Raw genomic sequence first — 14,906 nt, forward strand, 5'->3', positions numbered from 1 at the left:
GCTTTTAAAGCTGAAGTGGGTCTCTTAGAGGTAACATATACAGTTGGATCCTGCTTTTATTAATCTGTTCAACCACTATTACCATATTGTTAAATTGTTTTCTGACTGTCCTTCTTAGTTCCTTTATTTCTCTCTTGTTGTCTTCCTTTATGATTTGATGATTATTTGTAGGCGTATGTTTGATTCTAGAGGTTTTCTCTTTGTGGTTACCATCAAACTTGTCTGAAATATCTTACAGGTGTAGCAGTCTATTTTAAACTGATAACTTCTATTACATATAAAAATTCTGAACTTTTGCTTCCCCCCACCACACAATGTGTACACTGCAATTACAGACAGAATTAGAGAATTCTGAATTTGACTATATATTTGCCATTACCAATGAGTTTTATATTTTCTAATGTTTTATGTTGTTACTTTATGTCCTTTCACTTTTATTTGAAGAAATCTCTTTGGGATTTGTTCTAGGTCTAGTGGTGATAAACGTCCTTGGCTCTTGCTTATCTGGAAATCCTTTCTTGCTTTCTAAAGGACAGTTTTGACAAATACAGTATTCTTGATTGGCATTTTTTGTCCTACACTTAGAATATGTCCTCTTTCTCTCTCTTGGCCAGTAAGGTTTCTGTTAGAAATCCAGCCTCATGGAAGCTCCTTTGTATGCTATAAGTCATTCTTTTCTTGCTGCATTCAACATTTTCTTTATCTTTGCCTTTTGTCAAATTGGTTATAATGTGTCTCAAAAATATAGTCTTTGAATTGATCTTGCTTGTCCTCCTTTGTTCATTTGATTGATGATGTCTGATAGGTCAGGAATGCTTTCTTGTCTTTTTTTTTCCCTTACTTTTTCTTTTCATTTTGCTCATTGGCTCATTGTCAATGACTTGTTTTCAAGTGTGCAATTACTTATTCTGCATGTCGGAATCTGCTGCTTTTCTGTTTTGTTTAGTTATCTAATCTCTTTTGCCGTCTTGTATCTCACTGAATTTCTTTACACTGATTAGTTTGAATTATTTGTCAAGTAACCCAGGGATCTCTATTTCTTTGGGGTTAGTTATAGGAAATCCATTAATTTCCTTTGGAGATGGTGTGTTTGCCTCCTTCTTTGATATGTGTAACCTTGAATTAGTATCTATGCATTTAAAGAAGTAAACACTTCTTCAGGTCTTTATAGACTAGTTTTAGCAGGTGAACACTTTTTTCAGTTGGGTCTCTGCCTTGATGTAATTGCTTCTAGGATCACAATTGACTGAATCTATAGCAGGTTACATGACCTCTGATGGAGCTTGTGGTTGGCAGGCCTGTTATTTGAGGCTCAGCCAGTGTGAATCTTGTCTGGCCCCTGGGTATACTAGACTGCCTCCAGGACCTGGGTTAGTAGTGTTGGAGCTGGGACAGGGGTCTACTTCAGGGGTCTATAGTTATGTCCATAGACAGCAAATTTACTGCTGGGTTCACAGAAAGTTATGTCTCCTATCAGGTACCTGGGAAGGCTCTCACCACGTTATTAGGTGGGTTTTGGGGAGGCAAGACCAGAAGAGAGTCAGAGGGATACTTCTGTGCTTATAGTTGAGACTGTAGTCTATAAGTCTACCTCCAGGTACATGGTACATGGTGCTTCTTGTTGGGATCCTGGGATCTGTTTTCTAGAGTTGCTTCAGGATCTGCGATCTGACTGAGACAGCAAGCAAAATCCAGGGGCATGAAATGGGCATATCTCATGGTGGATCCTTAGCCTGCAGCTGAGAGGGGCTGGAGCTTAGTTGCAAGGCTCTTTCAGGATCTAGGCAAATTGGCCTCCATGGATATGGACAAATGTGTCTCCTAGTGGGTCACTATGCAGGCAGGAATGTTTCCATATGGCTGGGAGCAGAGAGAGCTAGGTCACAAGTCATTTTAGGGTCCTTAGCTGGAGCCAAATTTGGCAGGCCTATTACCTAGGGCATGGGAAGAAGGGGAATGACTCACCCTTGGTCCCACAGCAGGTCATGCTGGTGGCAAGATGAAGGCCAAACAGAGCTATATCTAAGACCACAGGAGGTAGGGCTAATTCTGGGTCTGCTACCAGAGTATAAATCTGCCTTCTCAAAACAGGCCTTTTTGGTCTTGTGCTTCACTGGGATTTTGTCACTTCCTGCCTGATTCTAAAAATTCCTTCTAAAAACACATTTTCTGTTGGTGGCTGTCAAAATTATTGTTGCTTTGGGGGGATATGAGTGTAGAACCTCCTATTCTAAAATACTGTTGGCCAATCGAATTGAATTTTGAAGAAGAAAAAGGAGTTTTTGAGCTAAAAGGCAGTAAATGGAGAAGGGTATTCTAGATAACTGGGGGAAAATGTGCACAGATTCAGATATACACTAAGCTGTCACGTCCAACTCTATCACATATTCATTGCAAGAACTTTTGCTTCAAATGTATCCCTGGTGATGTTTAACACAGAGAAATACTTTTGTCTAAAAGACATCTCCCATTTCATAGTCTAAACTTCTGAAGAGAAATTATCCTCAGTGTTACTTAGATTTTCTATAGAATTTCTTTTCTTGCATAAATTCCTTCTACCAGTATTCATTTGCTCGCCTTTTAATGGTTGGCTAAAAGAAGAGATAGAGATCCATCAGGATCAGATCCATCAGTGACATGTCATTCTGGTGAACTGTGGAGTTATTCCAATTAACTAGCAAGCAGCTAACATGCTCCAAGACAAATCAGAGAAATGGAAGGCAGTAGCATCTATTCTGCCAACAAGGCCATTTTCTAATCCAAGTTACATCAGGTCTGTTATGGATTTGGGGGTAAGTCAATTCTTCAGACAATTATATCCAGGAAACCCAATCATCTTTATTTAGCACCAGCTGCTGTAGCCCATTATATGTCATGTCATATATAACACTTTAGAAATTGTTGCAATTGCATCCAATTTTCTGTATCTCCTTTCCAGGACAGAAATAATATTTGCTGCAGAGAAAGAAACAGGAAGGCTGTGGAGTGGTGGCTTGGGACATTGTCTTCTGGAGACAAAAATACAATATGTGAGAAGTTTATACGATTTTGAATATAAGCCTATATTTTTCATAAAACTGATTGTATAAGCTAAGGCAATATCATTAGTTTATCATCAACCCATTATGGCTGTGACTTTAGTCACTATGTCTCCAAGGAAGCAAGTGACGATTTCAACTACAATCTTTATACTTTCCAAATGTAGATTTCTAATCCAGATCTCTGTCCAGAGATCTATGTGCATATATATCCAACTGCCAAGTGGACAGATGTCACTTCTTTCTCTGTGTGTAAAGCATTTTCCTAATGAGAAACCTGAGAGAGACCCTAGCTATCTCCCTCCCTCTTTATATTTTGTGGGTCAGGCCTTTTAGATCTGGACTTCTACGTATCCCTGTATCCCCCCTTCCCAGTGTTCTAGTGCAATCCTTCTTCATTTTTCATATGGCTCCCTGCAGTAATCTCCTAAGTAAATTTTTGGGTTTTAGTTTTGCTCACATACAATTTCCTCTACAATGAAGCCAGATGGATCTTTAAAAAATGAATATCTGATCAAGGCATTTCACTGCTTGATTCCTTTAAATGACTTTTCCTTGCTCTTTCAAGATAAATGCCAATTCTGTAATGCAGCATGCATTTAACATTTCATGATTTGGCCTTGTCTCTGTCTTCAGTCTCATATATCTCTTCTCACCCTAACCTACTCTCTCCCTCTACAACCTCTGTTATTATTGTATTTTCCAAACTTTACTAGTGATGCATATCACCTGGGATCCTTGCTAAAAATATAATTGCTGGTCTTTGTCCCAGACTTATTGAATCATAATCTTCAGGGAATGATCTGGGATGCTGTCTTTTTTTCTTAAAAAGAAAAGGCCCTGTGGGTGTGACTCATCATCTCAGAAATTTGGGAAAACACAGCTTCATGTGAACTTTTATTTAAAAATATAATGAAATAATAACTGTTATTAGTCTCATTTATAGGTAGAAAGAAATGAGACTTAGGGGAAAGAGACATGGTTAAATGATTGCCATCAGTATGATTTGAACCTAGACATCCAATCCCAGCATTTACACTGCCGCTATGGTCTGCTTTCTGCTTTGCTCATTTAAGAGTCAACACGTGTTCTGTGTTTACTCTTCAACTATCTGTGCTTCTTATGCTTTAATGGGAGCATAAGAGACACAGATAATAGTTTTACTTGGAAAATTACCATTAGTTCTCATAATTCAACTCAGACTGCAACTTTCCTGGAGCCTTCTCGTTCTGGCTTGGTTGCCTTCCTATGAACCATCCTGTTAATGTGACACATCATTATCTACATCTTTATCTGATTCCCTAATAGGTATAAAGAGGCTTATTTCAGGACCTTCTACATCCTTATACTAGCAGAGTGGCATATACCACAGTGTGGGATAAATATCCGCTAAATGAATAAAAAATGTAGTGTCATTTGGAAAGTGCCTTGAATTTAGATGCTTTGAATAGATGAAGTCTGGGCTCACTCCAGTAAATTATTTGTTTTGAGGTATTGAATGCTGCGCTTTCGAACTAGGTCATTCCCCTATTGAACTCACCTATTTTCATTTTAGGAGTATTTGAGGAGAGATTGGGAATCCAGCCCATTCCTTTTCAAGTTCAAAGAAATGAAGCATAAGTTACACACTGCAGTGGCCCTAGGCAAGACCAGATAATAGGAAAGGACATGGAAGTCCCAGCAATGAACAATATGATAATAAGGAGGAGTCTGGCCTGGTGATGTAGACTCAATACCAGAGTTCAGAGCATCAGAGGGGTATTCTGACATGGGATAAAGGTACTCTTGATCCAGACTCTGAGTGCCATGGAAACTGAAGTGAGTGTGAAGCAAAATTAAAATATGAATGGAAGCAATGTTTACCTGTGGTCTTGAGGCAACAGGGAGTGCCCTGCCAGGATGGCAGCGATTAAGACTTCAGAACAGGAGGCTTGGTTGGGTCCAAATACTATGGACTATAAGATGTCTGTATTACTGGGATTTCAGCAAATGCTAATGATAAGGCTCCCCTTGTGTCAGGGGTGAGGAACTGGGCTCAGCAGGACTGAGACTTCCATTGCTATGTTCCACCACTAGGGCAAGGCGTTGGCCCTGAAGAGAGCAGAGGGTGGCAGACATGAAGCCCATTCACGAGTACTGCCTGAGTCTTGGTTTTTCTCTTCCCAGTTGTTAGTAGGAGGCAAGGAATAAGTATGGATCCATGCACAGGAGCAAGCAATGCTGGTAATCCGTGGGAGTTTTATTTAGGGTAAGAGAAATTTAGGGAGATAAGATTTTTTTTTCTTAAGTTGGTATACTTGGCTTTGCTGTCATAATTTAGGTATTACAAAACAATGTTGAGGTCACCACGTTGGAGATTTGGCTAATGGAATTCTATAACAAAAGTGAATAAAAACGTTCTTTGAAAATATCTTTTTCCCAAGACAGTCATATGAAGTCATGAAAAATGAGACTCCATAGGCAACAGAGCAGGAGCATGTTTTAAGAAATTTTATCTGAAGCCCAAGTTTTATTTGAAGCAAAAACTCTGTTAAAAAAAAAAACTGTAGAAGAAATATTTCATTTGCTTTAAAAACTATTTGTAGGCATTCTGGAAGCACTCTTATGTGGGCAAAAGAAATTAGGGTCTAAACATTCAATAAGACAGAAGAATGATTTATTTGGAGAAGAGGTTATATTGCTACACCATTGAAAAGGCTGACATTGAGTAGAATTACAAGCAACAGTGTACTGTTGTGAGGGAGTTACATGTTCAGTGCTAAATTGATATGTGAACCATACAGATGGTGATCTTTTGAATAACCGTGACATATCTTATAAATGCAGTCACTGAAATCTTATTAAAATTAGAGACACAAGGTTCAGTTCCCATTAGCAACGCCCTGCCTTAAGATGCGAAGCCTTGACATCACCACATCCCAATCAGCATAGGCTCCCTCCAGATGGCGGGTTATCTCAGTTCCTGCTTCATAGCTGCGTCGGCCGTGAAGTAAGCGCCAATTATCAAAAGTAATCACATCACCTAAACGAAAGAATTTTTTTTCCCATTATTGATAATTTGTGTTTAAATGATTTACAAAGCAGGCAAATATAACAGGCAAAACCCCAATGCTGCTCAGTTCATATCAATAAATAGTCCATTTATTTCTTTACCCAAGACTGCACATTTGCTGTCACACTAATCAACCTCTAGATGCAAACTGTTTTAGGCCTTGACACTTAAATCACATAGCCTGGTAGGCTCCTGTGGACATCTTAATAATTCTTACTTGGAAGATTTTCTCTGTGTAAAGCTTTTTAATGTTTTTACTGCTTGTCACTTATCTCTTAATTAGGAAATTATTCACCTGGTTTAACAGTTTCAAATCATTCAGTGATATTATTATTTGGTTCTTTATATTCCCAGTCTTTTATGGACATTATTTTTAAGATTCATAAGAACTCTAAAAAAAAGAATTGCCCTTTCATACATGAGAACATCAAAGCTTCAACAAGTTGAGGGATTTGCCCAAAGCTTCATTGCCTTCACATGGTAAACCTGGATTCCAACTATTTCCCCCCATGGTGTTTCAGTTTACACGTTGCCACTCTTAAAATCAACCTGCTGTGACTGCGTGGCAATGGGTTTATGGTAATTTCTAGTCTTTTTATTATGCCAAAGTTCAATTCTAAAAATAATTTCCACCATGCATGGTGGTGCACTAAGGTAGTCTCAGCTACTTGGAGGGCTGAGATGAGAGGTTCACTTGAGTTCAGGAGTTTCAGACCCATATTGGGAAATATACCAAGATACTGTCATGAGAAAAAATAAGAAAGACAGATAAAGAAAAAAGAAAAGAAATAAAAACAATTACAGTAAAATGAATTTTCCATTTGGCCAAATCAAGAGCAGAGAGAAATTATGCCTTTCATTATAGATAACAAAAGCCTTAAGTTCAAGAGAGTCATTGCACAATATGTTAATAACAATGTACTATATTGTTGAAAGTTGCCAAGAAAGTAGACTTTATGTTTCTACTGTTAAAAAAAATACCTATGTGAGATAATGCATATATTCATTAGAATGATTTAACCATTCCATAATATATACATGCTTCAAAGCAACATGTATATGACAAGTATATACAATTTTGTTTGTCAATTAAAAACAAATAAATAAAAAAGGCTAAATTATGGAGGCACTTCACTTAGCAGAGATGGTCCAGAAAAAAAAAAAAATCAGTGTTTTTTGCGCCTTTATTTCAAGTAGCTAGAGTACTCCAAGTACTATTTTATTTCATTCAATACTATCTCTGCCTATAAGTTTTAGAAATAAACTTAAGTGTTTTATGATCAGCTTCATGAGGACATATTTGTTTACCAGGATAGGAAAATAAAGTAGAAGGCTCAGCTTGTATTGATAGGCTATTGGGATAGAAAATAGAAAACACCAGACTTAATATCAGACAGAAGGTTTCATTTGGCCCAGAGTTTCTTTAAAGTAGCAGAGATGGGAGCCAGGAGGCTGCTGTTTTAAGCCAAATCAGCTGTTCACCAAGATTCTACTGTAAAACTGTTCTGAATATCATTCTCCATGGGTAAAGTTGGAGAAAATCCAAATTTTTTACTTTTTTGAAAAAATGTCCCCACTGACCTGGATTCATCTTGAAGATAAACTTGTTTTCTTTGCTGTTCATGAGATCAACAAACTCTTTTAGAGCAGCATAAAAAGGTTGAACTCTCTCAACAGGTACATCAAATATCGTGTCTCTAGTTGCATTGTTGAAGTTGATGCGAACCACTTGGCCTTTGTCATCTAACCTGTTGAAGAGAAAAAATTAATATATAATTCATGAAATATCTATTTACATTTGTAAGGGTCAAGATATTCAATTTACCTGTGGTACAATGTATTCCTTCATCTTTTTCATTCATTCATTATGAATAAGTGTTTTTAGAAATCTCACTGCAAAAAATGCTAGGAGGGATTATACTAAAATTAAAATGTTACTGATATATTCAAGTCAACATTTTGTTATGCTTAGTGAAATTTATTTGTTGTTCTTTGAAATAGGCTTTACATATTAAAATCTCATGCAACAAGTTTATAGGTCAGTTACCTTTTGTATTTTATCTAATTGGAAGAAAATTTTATTCTTTAAGAGATTGACATATATGGTTCTTATTTAATGCCTAGTTTGGAGATGAGGGAAAGTGGAAAATAGAGAAAAGAAGAGACTAGCCTGAGAACATTCTTCCTATCTACCTCTCTATACCACATGTCTTAGTCTGAAGACCTTTAGAAGATTGGTACTGTATCTCACTCAATGTTGTATTCCCAGCTCTCAACATAAAGCCTGGACATAAGAGTTGGTAAATAAACATTTGTTGTGTCTGTATATTTTTCATGCTTTAGGGGAGTACTGAAGTCTCTTTAGTACCTTGGAAGATCCTAATGCTGTGATTTCTCTACCCTTTCTTATAATATGGACTGTGATCATGACAATGCAAGATAATACAACTTTCAATGTAAGAAAAGATAACAAACTTTCTGGAGTTTGGACTATGCTGGTTAAAATTAGCAAGACATGGACATCACTTACATACAGAGGCAAAAAGAGGAGATTTTTTTTCTCTGTGTGTTTGTGTGTGTGTGTGTGTGTGTGTGTGTGTGTGTAGTTTTTGTTTTTAGCTTATTGGGAAGGTGGACTTTCAGCCAGACCTTCAGTACCAAGCAACTCCCAACTTTTATTTTTCCTTTAGGTAGAAACAGTAGGTATGAATGAAAATAGGAAAGAAAGTGGTCCAGGATGGTGACATATTGCTTAGTATTACTTCCTAAAGAAGTGTCCCCAAGGGACAAACCCAGGGGGTAGTAATGGTTGCCAACAGCTAAGTGGAGTCCACACCTGATGGATCAGACCAAACAAATTGTTCAATGTGCTTGGACATAGAGAACTTGTGTTTGGGTCTGGGCTGCACTTAGCTGACTGGTCACACAGAGAGTGAACCATGATCAATGTCAGGATACAGAAGGAAGGATGCAATTGACTGCTAGAGAAGACATTAGTCTCAGGATTGAAGAGTTAGAAGAAGTGTGTGTGTGTGGGGGGGCTGAAACCTTAAAGATCAACCTAAAATGCAAAATTGGATCTTAGTAAGCAGGAAATTCCTTTATAGAACAACAGAATAAAAGGAAGCATCTAATGCAAACTTTCATGCAGAGGAAGGGTAAAATGTCATAAAAGATGAGAATAACTAGCCATATATTTAGCTGTGAACAAAGGACAAATATTTAAAAATAAACCAGCAACAAGATGACAGTGAACCAATCTAGGCAAATCATCATCAGTGATGCCAACAAGAACCCAAAGAAGGACCATAGATATCTCCCACAGTCCCAGTTGCTGCTATGAATATTTCCCATTAGTCTTGCAGGGAGATGGGATGTTTTATGGAACTTCTTGCTTTTACTGGGGGAGTGTCTCTATGGTATTATCTATTGCATCACATTTTATGAGAGAATCTGCAGGAAAAAATTATTTTAGACTTTAGAAGCAATTTGACTCTTATAACTGATTATATTCTTTCTTTGCTTTGGTTTCTAGGTTGGATAAGAAATAGAAAACTATTATCAGTAAATTGTTGGCATTTATAAAATGAAAATTATAGCAAGCTCAAATATACTTTGCATTTTCACTGATAGGCATTTTGGTAAGTGCTTCCATTTATTAACTCTAGACTTCCTACTTCATCATAAATTATTGATAAGTGGCAGGTATTCTTTCTTTTTTTTGTTTTAGAAAAGAAACTGAATCAGCAAGGGGAAGTCAGTGAATAAGTGGTTGCATAGATGGCAAATAAAAGACTTGTATTCACATGAGTAAACTTGCAATCAATAGGATTGATTAATTCCACTATTATTTTTTGCACCAGTTTCTTCATTAATTTATTTTTCATTGTATTGGATTGTTACTGATTCTTTTAGCAGCCTTAGAGACTCTTTTGTACTAGTAAGGATATGAAAATTTCAAAAGAATTTAAAAGTTTAACTACAAGAAAATTAAATTAACCCAAACACTCAGGAGTCGGAAGCCCTCATTAACTGAAACCCCCTTGTTTTCTCTCTTGTTGTTAAAAATGTATTTTTAAATAGATTAATGTTAAACACTTTATTATCTCCATGGATATCCCTGAGACCTTGCAAATGGCCAAATTTTGGATTGTATTACAAAATATATCAAAGCCAAGTCATGATTTGGTTGATGGACATTCAGTTAATCTCATTCAATAACTAAGTTTCTTGCTTCACTTCTCTTACAGAATCTGCAATTATTTTAGGTCTTCACAAAAATTTTTATTTGTCATGGATTTTTAAAATTTAAATTTATTTCAACTCACGCATAAAACATAAAAATTAAAAATTACACATTAATAGGGTAACATAATGTTTTGATACATTTATATACATGTGTAATGTGTATATCAGATTAAATTTATTAATCTCCTGATGATAAAATGATAAAAGCTCTCATTTTAAAGGAGCCGTTTAGATAATTAAAAACTGTCATAATATAACGAAGAAGCTTGAATTATTTCTTCTCTTTCTCCCCTCAATGGCTGAGTTCTCAGAGAACACCTCAGCTTCATTTTGATCTAGAATATATTCCTGAGGATTGTCTTTCCTTCATACCTCTTATCCAAACTATCAGGAAAATAATCTTTTTCCCTGAAAAATATATCAAAAAATATATCCTTTTCAACATGGCCATAACTGTCACTTGGACCACTTATGTTCAGGGTGCCATCATCTCGACAGGGAGTCCTAGCAGTAGTTTCCTGCCTGGTCTTCCTTCTCCTGTTCTTGCTCTATTTTATACTATGTTCAACACAATAGCCAGAGGATCTATATAACACATAACTAAATACAAATGTCTCTTCTTTGGTCAAAACCTTATGACAGCTCCCTACTTCACTCAGAATGAGAACCTAGGTGTTCATAGTTATTAACAACACTATGGATGAGCTGACCCCATCTGACCTCCTCTTCTAACACACTTCCCTTCTCTCAGCTCTGGCTGTTTCTTGAACTCTCTAGACATGTTCTTGAAGATTTCTTAGGACTCTTGCTCTAGCACTTTCTAGAAAACTCCTTCACTTCTTTAAGTCTTTGTTCAAATCTTTCCCTTACTACATTATTGAATGATGAAAATTTTATCGGTGGTAAGTCTTTGGTCCTACAGATTCCCTTAATCTTGATCTACTTTTCCTTTTTTCCCCCCTCTTAAGCCTGTAATAGTTTTTAATATTCATTATGATTTGCTTATTTATTTCAAAATTTCAAATTCTCCCCTTCCCCACTAGAACCCAAGCTGTGTGAGAGCAGGCATCTTTATTTTGTCCAGTGGCATATCCCAAGTACTAAGAAAAATGTCTGGCCTCAGTTACTATTTGTTGATGAATAAATGAAGGCTGTACATAAAAATACGATAATGAAACTGTGTGCTACAGATTTGATCATCTACTAAATGAATTTATTTCCCTATGTGGCTATTACTTTAAAAAGAATACAAATTTAATTCTAAAATCAGAAATACCCCCAAATTAACTGAAGTCTCTTTGAATACATAATGTCCTAGAGACAAATCTAAGATAATTCTCCAATAAAATGATAAATTATAGCCTTAGTGGGTACTTAGAAAAATCATGATAAAATCATTTAAGAGAACAAAGACATAAATATTCTCTGTAAGGAATATATGATCTTTGTTGACTTAGCATCTTTTGAGGGAGATTCTGTTTCATTCTCAGTCCATGCAGTTCAAACAAGGCTGACCCTCTCTATAGATGAGCATGTGGTCCTGGCACGGCCACAAGGAATTCTCCAACGTTGGCCACGGCATTTGCTTCAAGGACAGACATAGACATAAGTTGGACAAGGAATCATCTACCTTTGTCACAGTTGTACAGAAAAAAAGTACACTTCTTGTGCTGTGATTGTCATCTCCAAGGGTAATGAACACTTGGAGCTTCTGAGGATCATCTTTAAAAAGGAGTCAATATGGGGTGGGGGAGGGTAGAGAAAAATTCCAGATAACAATGTGTAACTCCTGGATCTACCTATTTTGAGTTATGTCCTTTCACTTTTGGCTAGTACAATCACACTGACTAAGACTATGTAGAACTAACACTTTTAAAATGAAGTGCACATTAAATCTTACTTTTCCTCTAATATTAATAGATTATTTAAGGTAATTTGATTAAAAAATTCATTCAACTATGGAAATATTCTTTTTTTCCCTTTTGGCTTAAAAGATAAACAAAAAAAAAGCTTTGCAGTTAAAGTATTCTACTGTTTAAGCATTGGATTAATGGAGAGTTTGCTGTCAATTGTTTTATTGCAATGAGAAATTCATAAATAGTACTCACTCTATAATTTTGTGTTTAGATTGTACAGAGAAATCACAGTAATCCACTCCAATGTCTGTAAAGTCCACAAAGGTGGAAGACAAAATCTGGAATGCCCGAGGATTTTTTTCCTTGAGCTTTTGGCACACATTAAACCCATCTACAATTTCTGAATCACCCCCTGTGACTGTTTGTTTTATGCAGTGCAGAAGCTGAACCTGAAAGAAGAAATGGAGAAATAGAGTTTAAAATAATAGCATTTTACTATTTTTGATTTAAATATTCAAAAAATATGCACAAATCAAAATCAATGAAATTTGTTTTTATATCTGTTCTCTTACATCAGCAGAGAAAGGGGCTGGGGACAAAAAAGATGGTTATGATCAATACTGTATAGTTAAAATCTGTTATAATTGAAGACATGGACATAGGCATGATAATGTTCACTAGTAAGCAAAAGGCACAGGTCATAAGAGCTGTAGAGAGTGAACTCTGGATGTTGGAGCAGGCAGGAAAGGCCAGCAGAAGAGGGGATATTTAAGCTGGGCAAAGGGCAATGGATAAGATTTGGTATGTGCAAACTAGACTGAGAGTGCAAATAGAAACAGAGAGGATGTGCATGCAAAAGTACACAGTTCACTCAGTAACAGACAGTTTTGCAGTGGCACAAGGTATAAATGGAAAGAGAAGATCAGGTTAAAACATGATTTGGAGTTTCATGGAGAGTCTTAAATGTTAGATAAAAAATTTCTATTCTTTCTGTTGGGAATTATTGAATATGGAAGCAATATAGAACTGACCTGAAAAAATTAGCCCAGTGGTGTTACAGTAAATGAATTATTTTTGAGGAGGAAACAGGCCAGATAGTAGCTACTTGAGAGTCTAAGGCCATAATTCAGATGTAAGGATAAAAAAGGAAGGAAGTGGGGTGGGAGTATGAGGGATGGATAAGCTCTGACACACTGAGAATGAGAAAGCCATGCTATTAAGTACTAATAAATTTTATTAAGATTTTTGGGAAAATTTTTAATATTATTTCATTTTGAAAAGTAAATCATAGTAAAAATTTAAAGATACTTTTGAGTGGAGCTTTTCATTGGTTTTGTGACTCCTTTTGGTAAGTCAGCATAGACGGGTGATTTTGAGTATTTAAATTTAGACCCTGGTTTTCTATTGGAAGAAACTAATAGCATTGAATTGCAAATCTTCATTCTCACTGAGTGAAATAAATTAAAAACATTGTCTGATAGAGTGCTTATAGAATGGAAAAGACAAATATGATCAAATACCCAGCCTTGGAGGGATACCAGTATTAGTTAAAAAATAATAATAATTTAGTTTGGTTTGTTCCACAGCTGGCCTGGAATAATGATGTCCATCAGAACTTTTGCAACAATGGAATATTCTTATTTGCTGTCTAATACAGCAATCTCTAACCTGGCTATTGTGTGCTTGAAATGTAGTGTGACTGAGGAGTTGAATTTTGAATTTTATTTAGTCTTAATTTTAATTAAAGTGTGAATAGTCACTTGTGACTAGTGACTACTATTGGATAATGCTGATCTAGAACATAAATACTGCTTCTCTTCCAAACCTAATGTACAAGTTTCCCCAGTTTTTATAATTTTATATATAATTTATTCTAAAATTGAAATTGTATCATGTATATTACTACACATAAGAATCCTTAGAATTTGATAGTTTTATCTTCATTTTGCAGATGGAGAGACTGAGATATAGAGGTGTCAAAACTGGCTAGCTAATGAGAATTTGGCTAAAATGTGGAAAAGCTGGTATTCAAACTTTGGCCTATTTGCCTAAAAACCTCTACATAGCAAGTCTTTTGTTTACAAAGAGAAAAATCCCTTTATAATACTCTTAGCTATTCAGTATTGTGTGGTGTGTAGATATATCTGTACTTTGCCAATTTAAAATATCCATCCTTATTTATTGATGTTGGAAGATAACTGGTCTAAATTAATAATGGTTCAATCTTTAAATTGATGGCATTTTTTTTCTTTTTTGGTACTTGGGGGCTGAACCCCAGAGAACTATACTACTGAGCCACATCCTCAGCCCTTTTATTTTTTAAAATATATCTTATTTAGAGACTAGGTCTTGCTGAGTTACTTAGGGCCTTGCTAAATTCCTGAGACTGGCTTTGAAGTAGTGATCCTCCTGCCTCAGCCTCCTGAGCCACTGGGACTACAGGAGTGTGCCACCACAGCCAACTTTATGCCATTTTTTTTTATGCTTGAAAAATACATGCATAAGCTGATCAAGTTGCTTAAGAAAATCATCTCACAAGGGCCATGAGGGACAATGCAGTATGATGAAAAAGAAAAGGAAATGGAAAAGTCCATCAAACTCTCAATGGCAAAATGATAGCATAATTTTATTTTGGAGAGAATTGGAGGGTTCTTGAGATTCTTTTCAATTTCATCATAAATGAACTCACAGAATATTTCAAATATCAGTTTT

At 36.0% G+C, this 14,906-nt stretch overlaps 1 protein-coding gene across 1 annotated transcript in view; it reads right to left on the bottom strand.

The window, feature by feature from the left end:
- Positions 1–5,732: 5,732 nt before the first annotated feature.
- The window catches only part of Bbox1 (gamma-butyrobetaine hydroxylase 1), a 51,890-nt gene continuing 42,716 nt past the window's right edge, over positions 5,733–14,906 (bottom strand). Inside the window, exons 5-7 of the mRNA XM_077797785.1 lie at positions 12,447–12,643; positions 7,672–7,838; positions 5,733–6,060 (exon numbers count right to left, since the gene is read on the bottom strand). Of these exons, the coding sequence (XP_077653911.1) occupies positions 5,900–6,060; positions 7,672–7,838; positions 12,447–12,643 (525 nt within the window). The 3' untranslated portion in view covers positions 5,733–5,899. The remainder of the gene's footprint in view (positions 6,061–7,671; positions 7,839–12,446; positions 12,644–14,906) is intronic.

The sequence above is a fragment of the Urocitellus parryii genome, chromosome 4 (genome assembly GCF_045843805.1).
Source record: "Urocitellus parryii isolate mUroPar1 chromosome 4, mUroPar1.hap1, whole genome shotgun sequence".
Taxonomy (NCBI): Eukaryota; Metazoa; Chordata; class Mammalia; order Rodentia; family Sciuridae; genus Urocitellus; species Urocitellus parryii.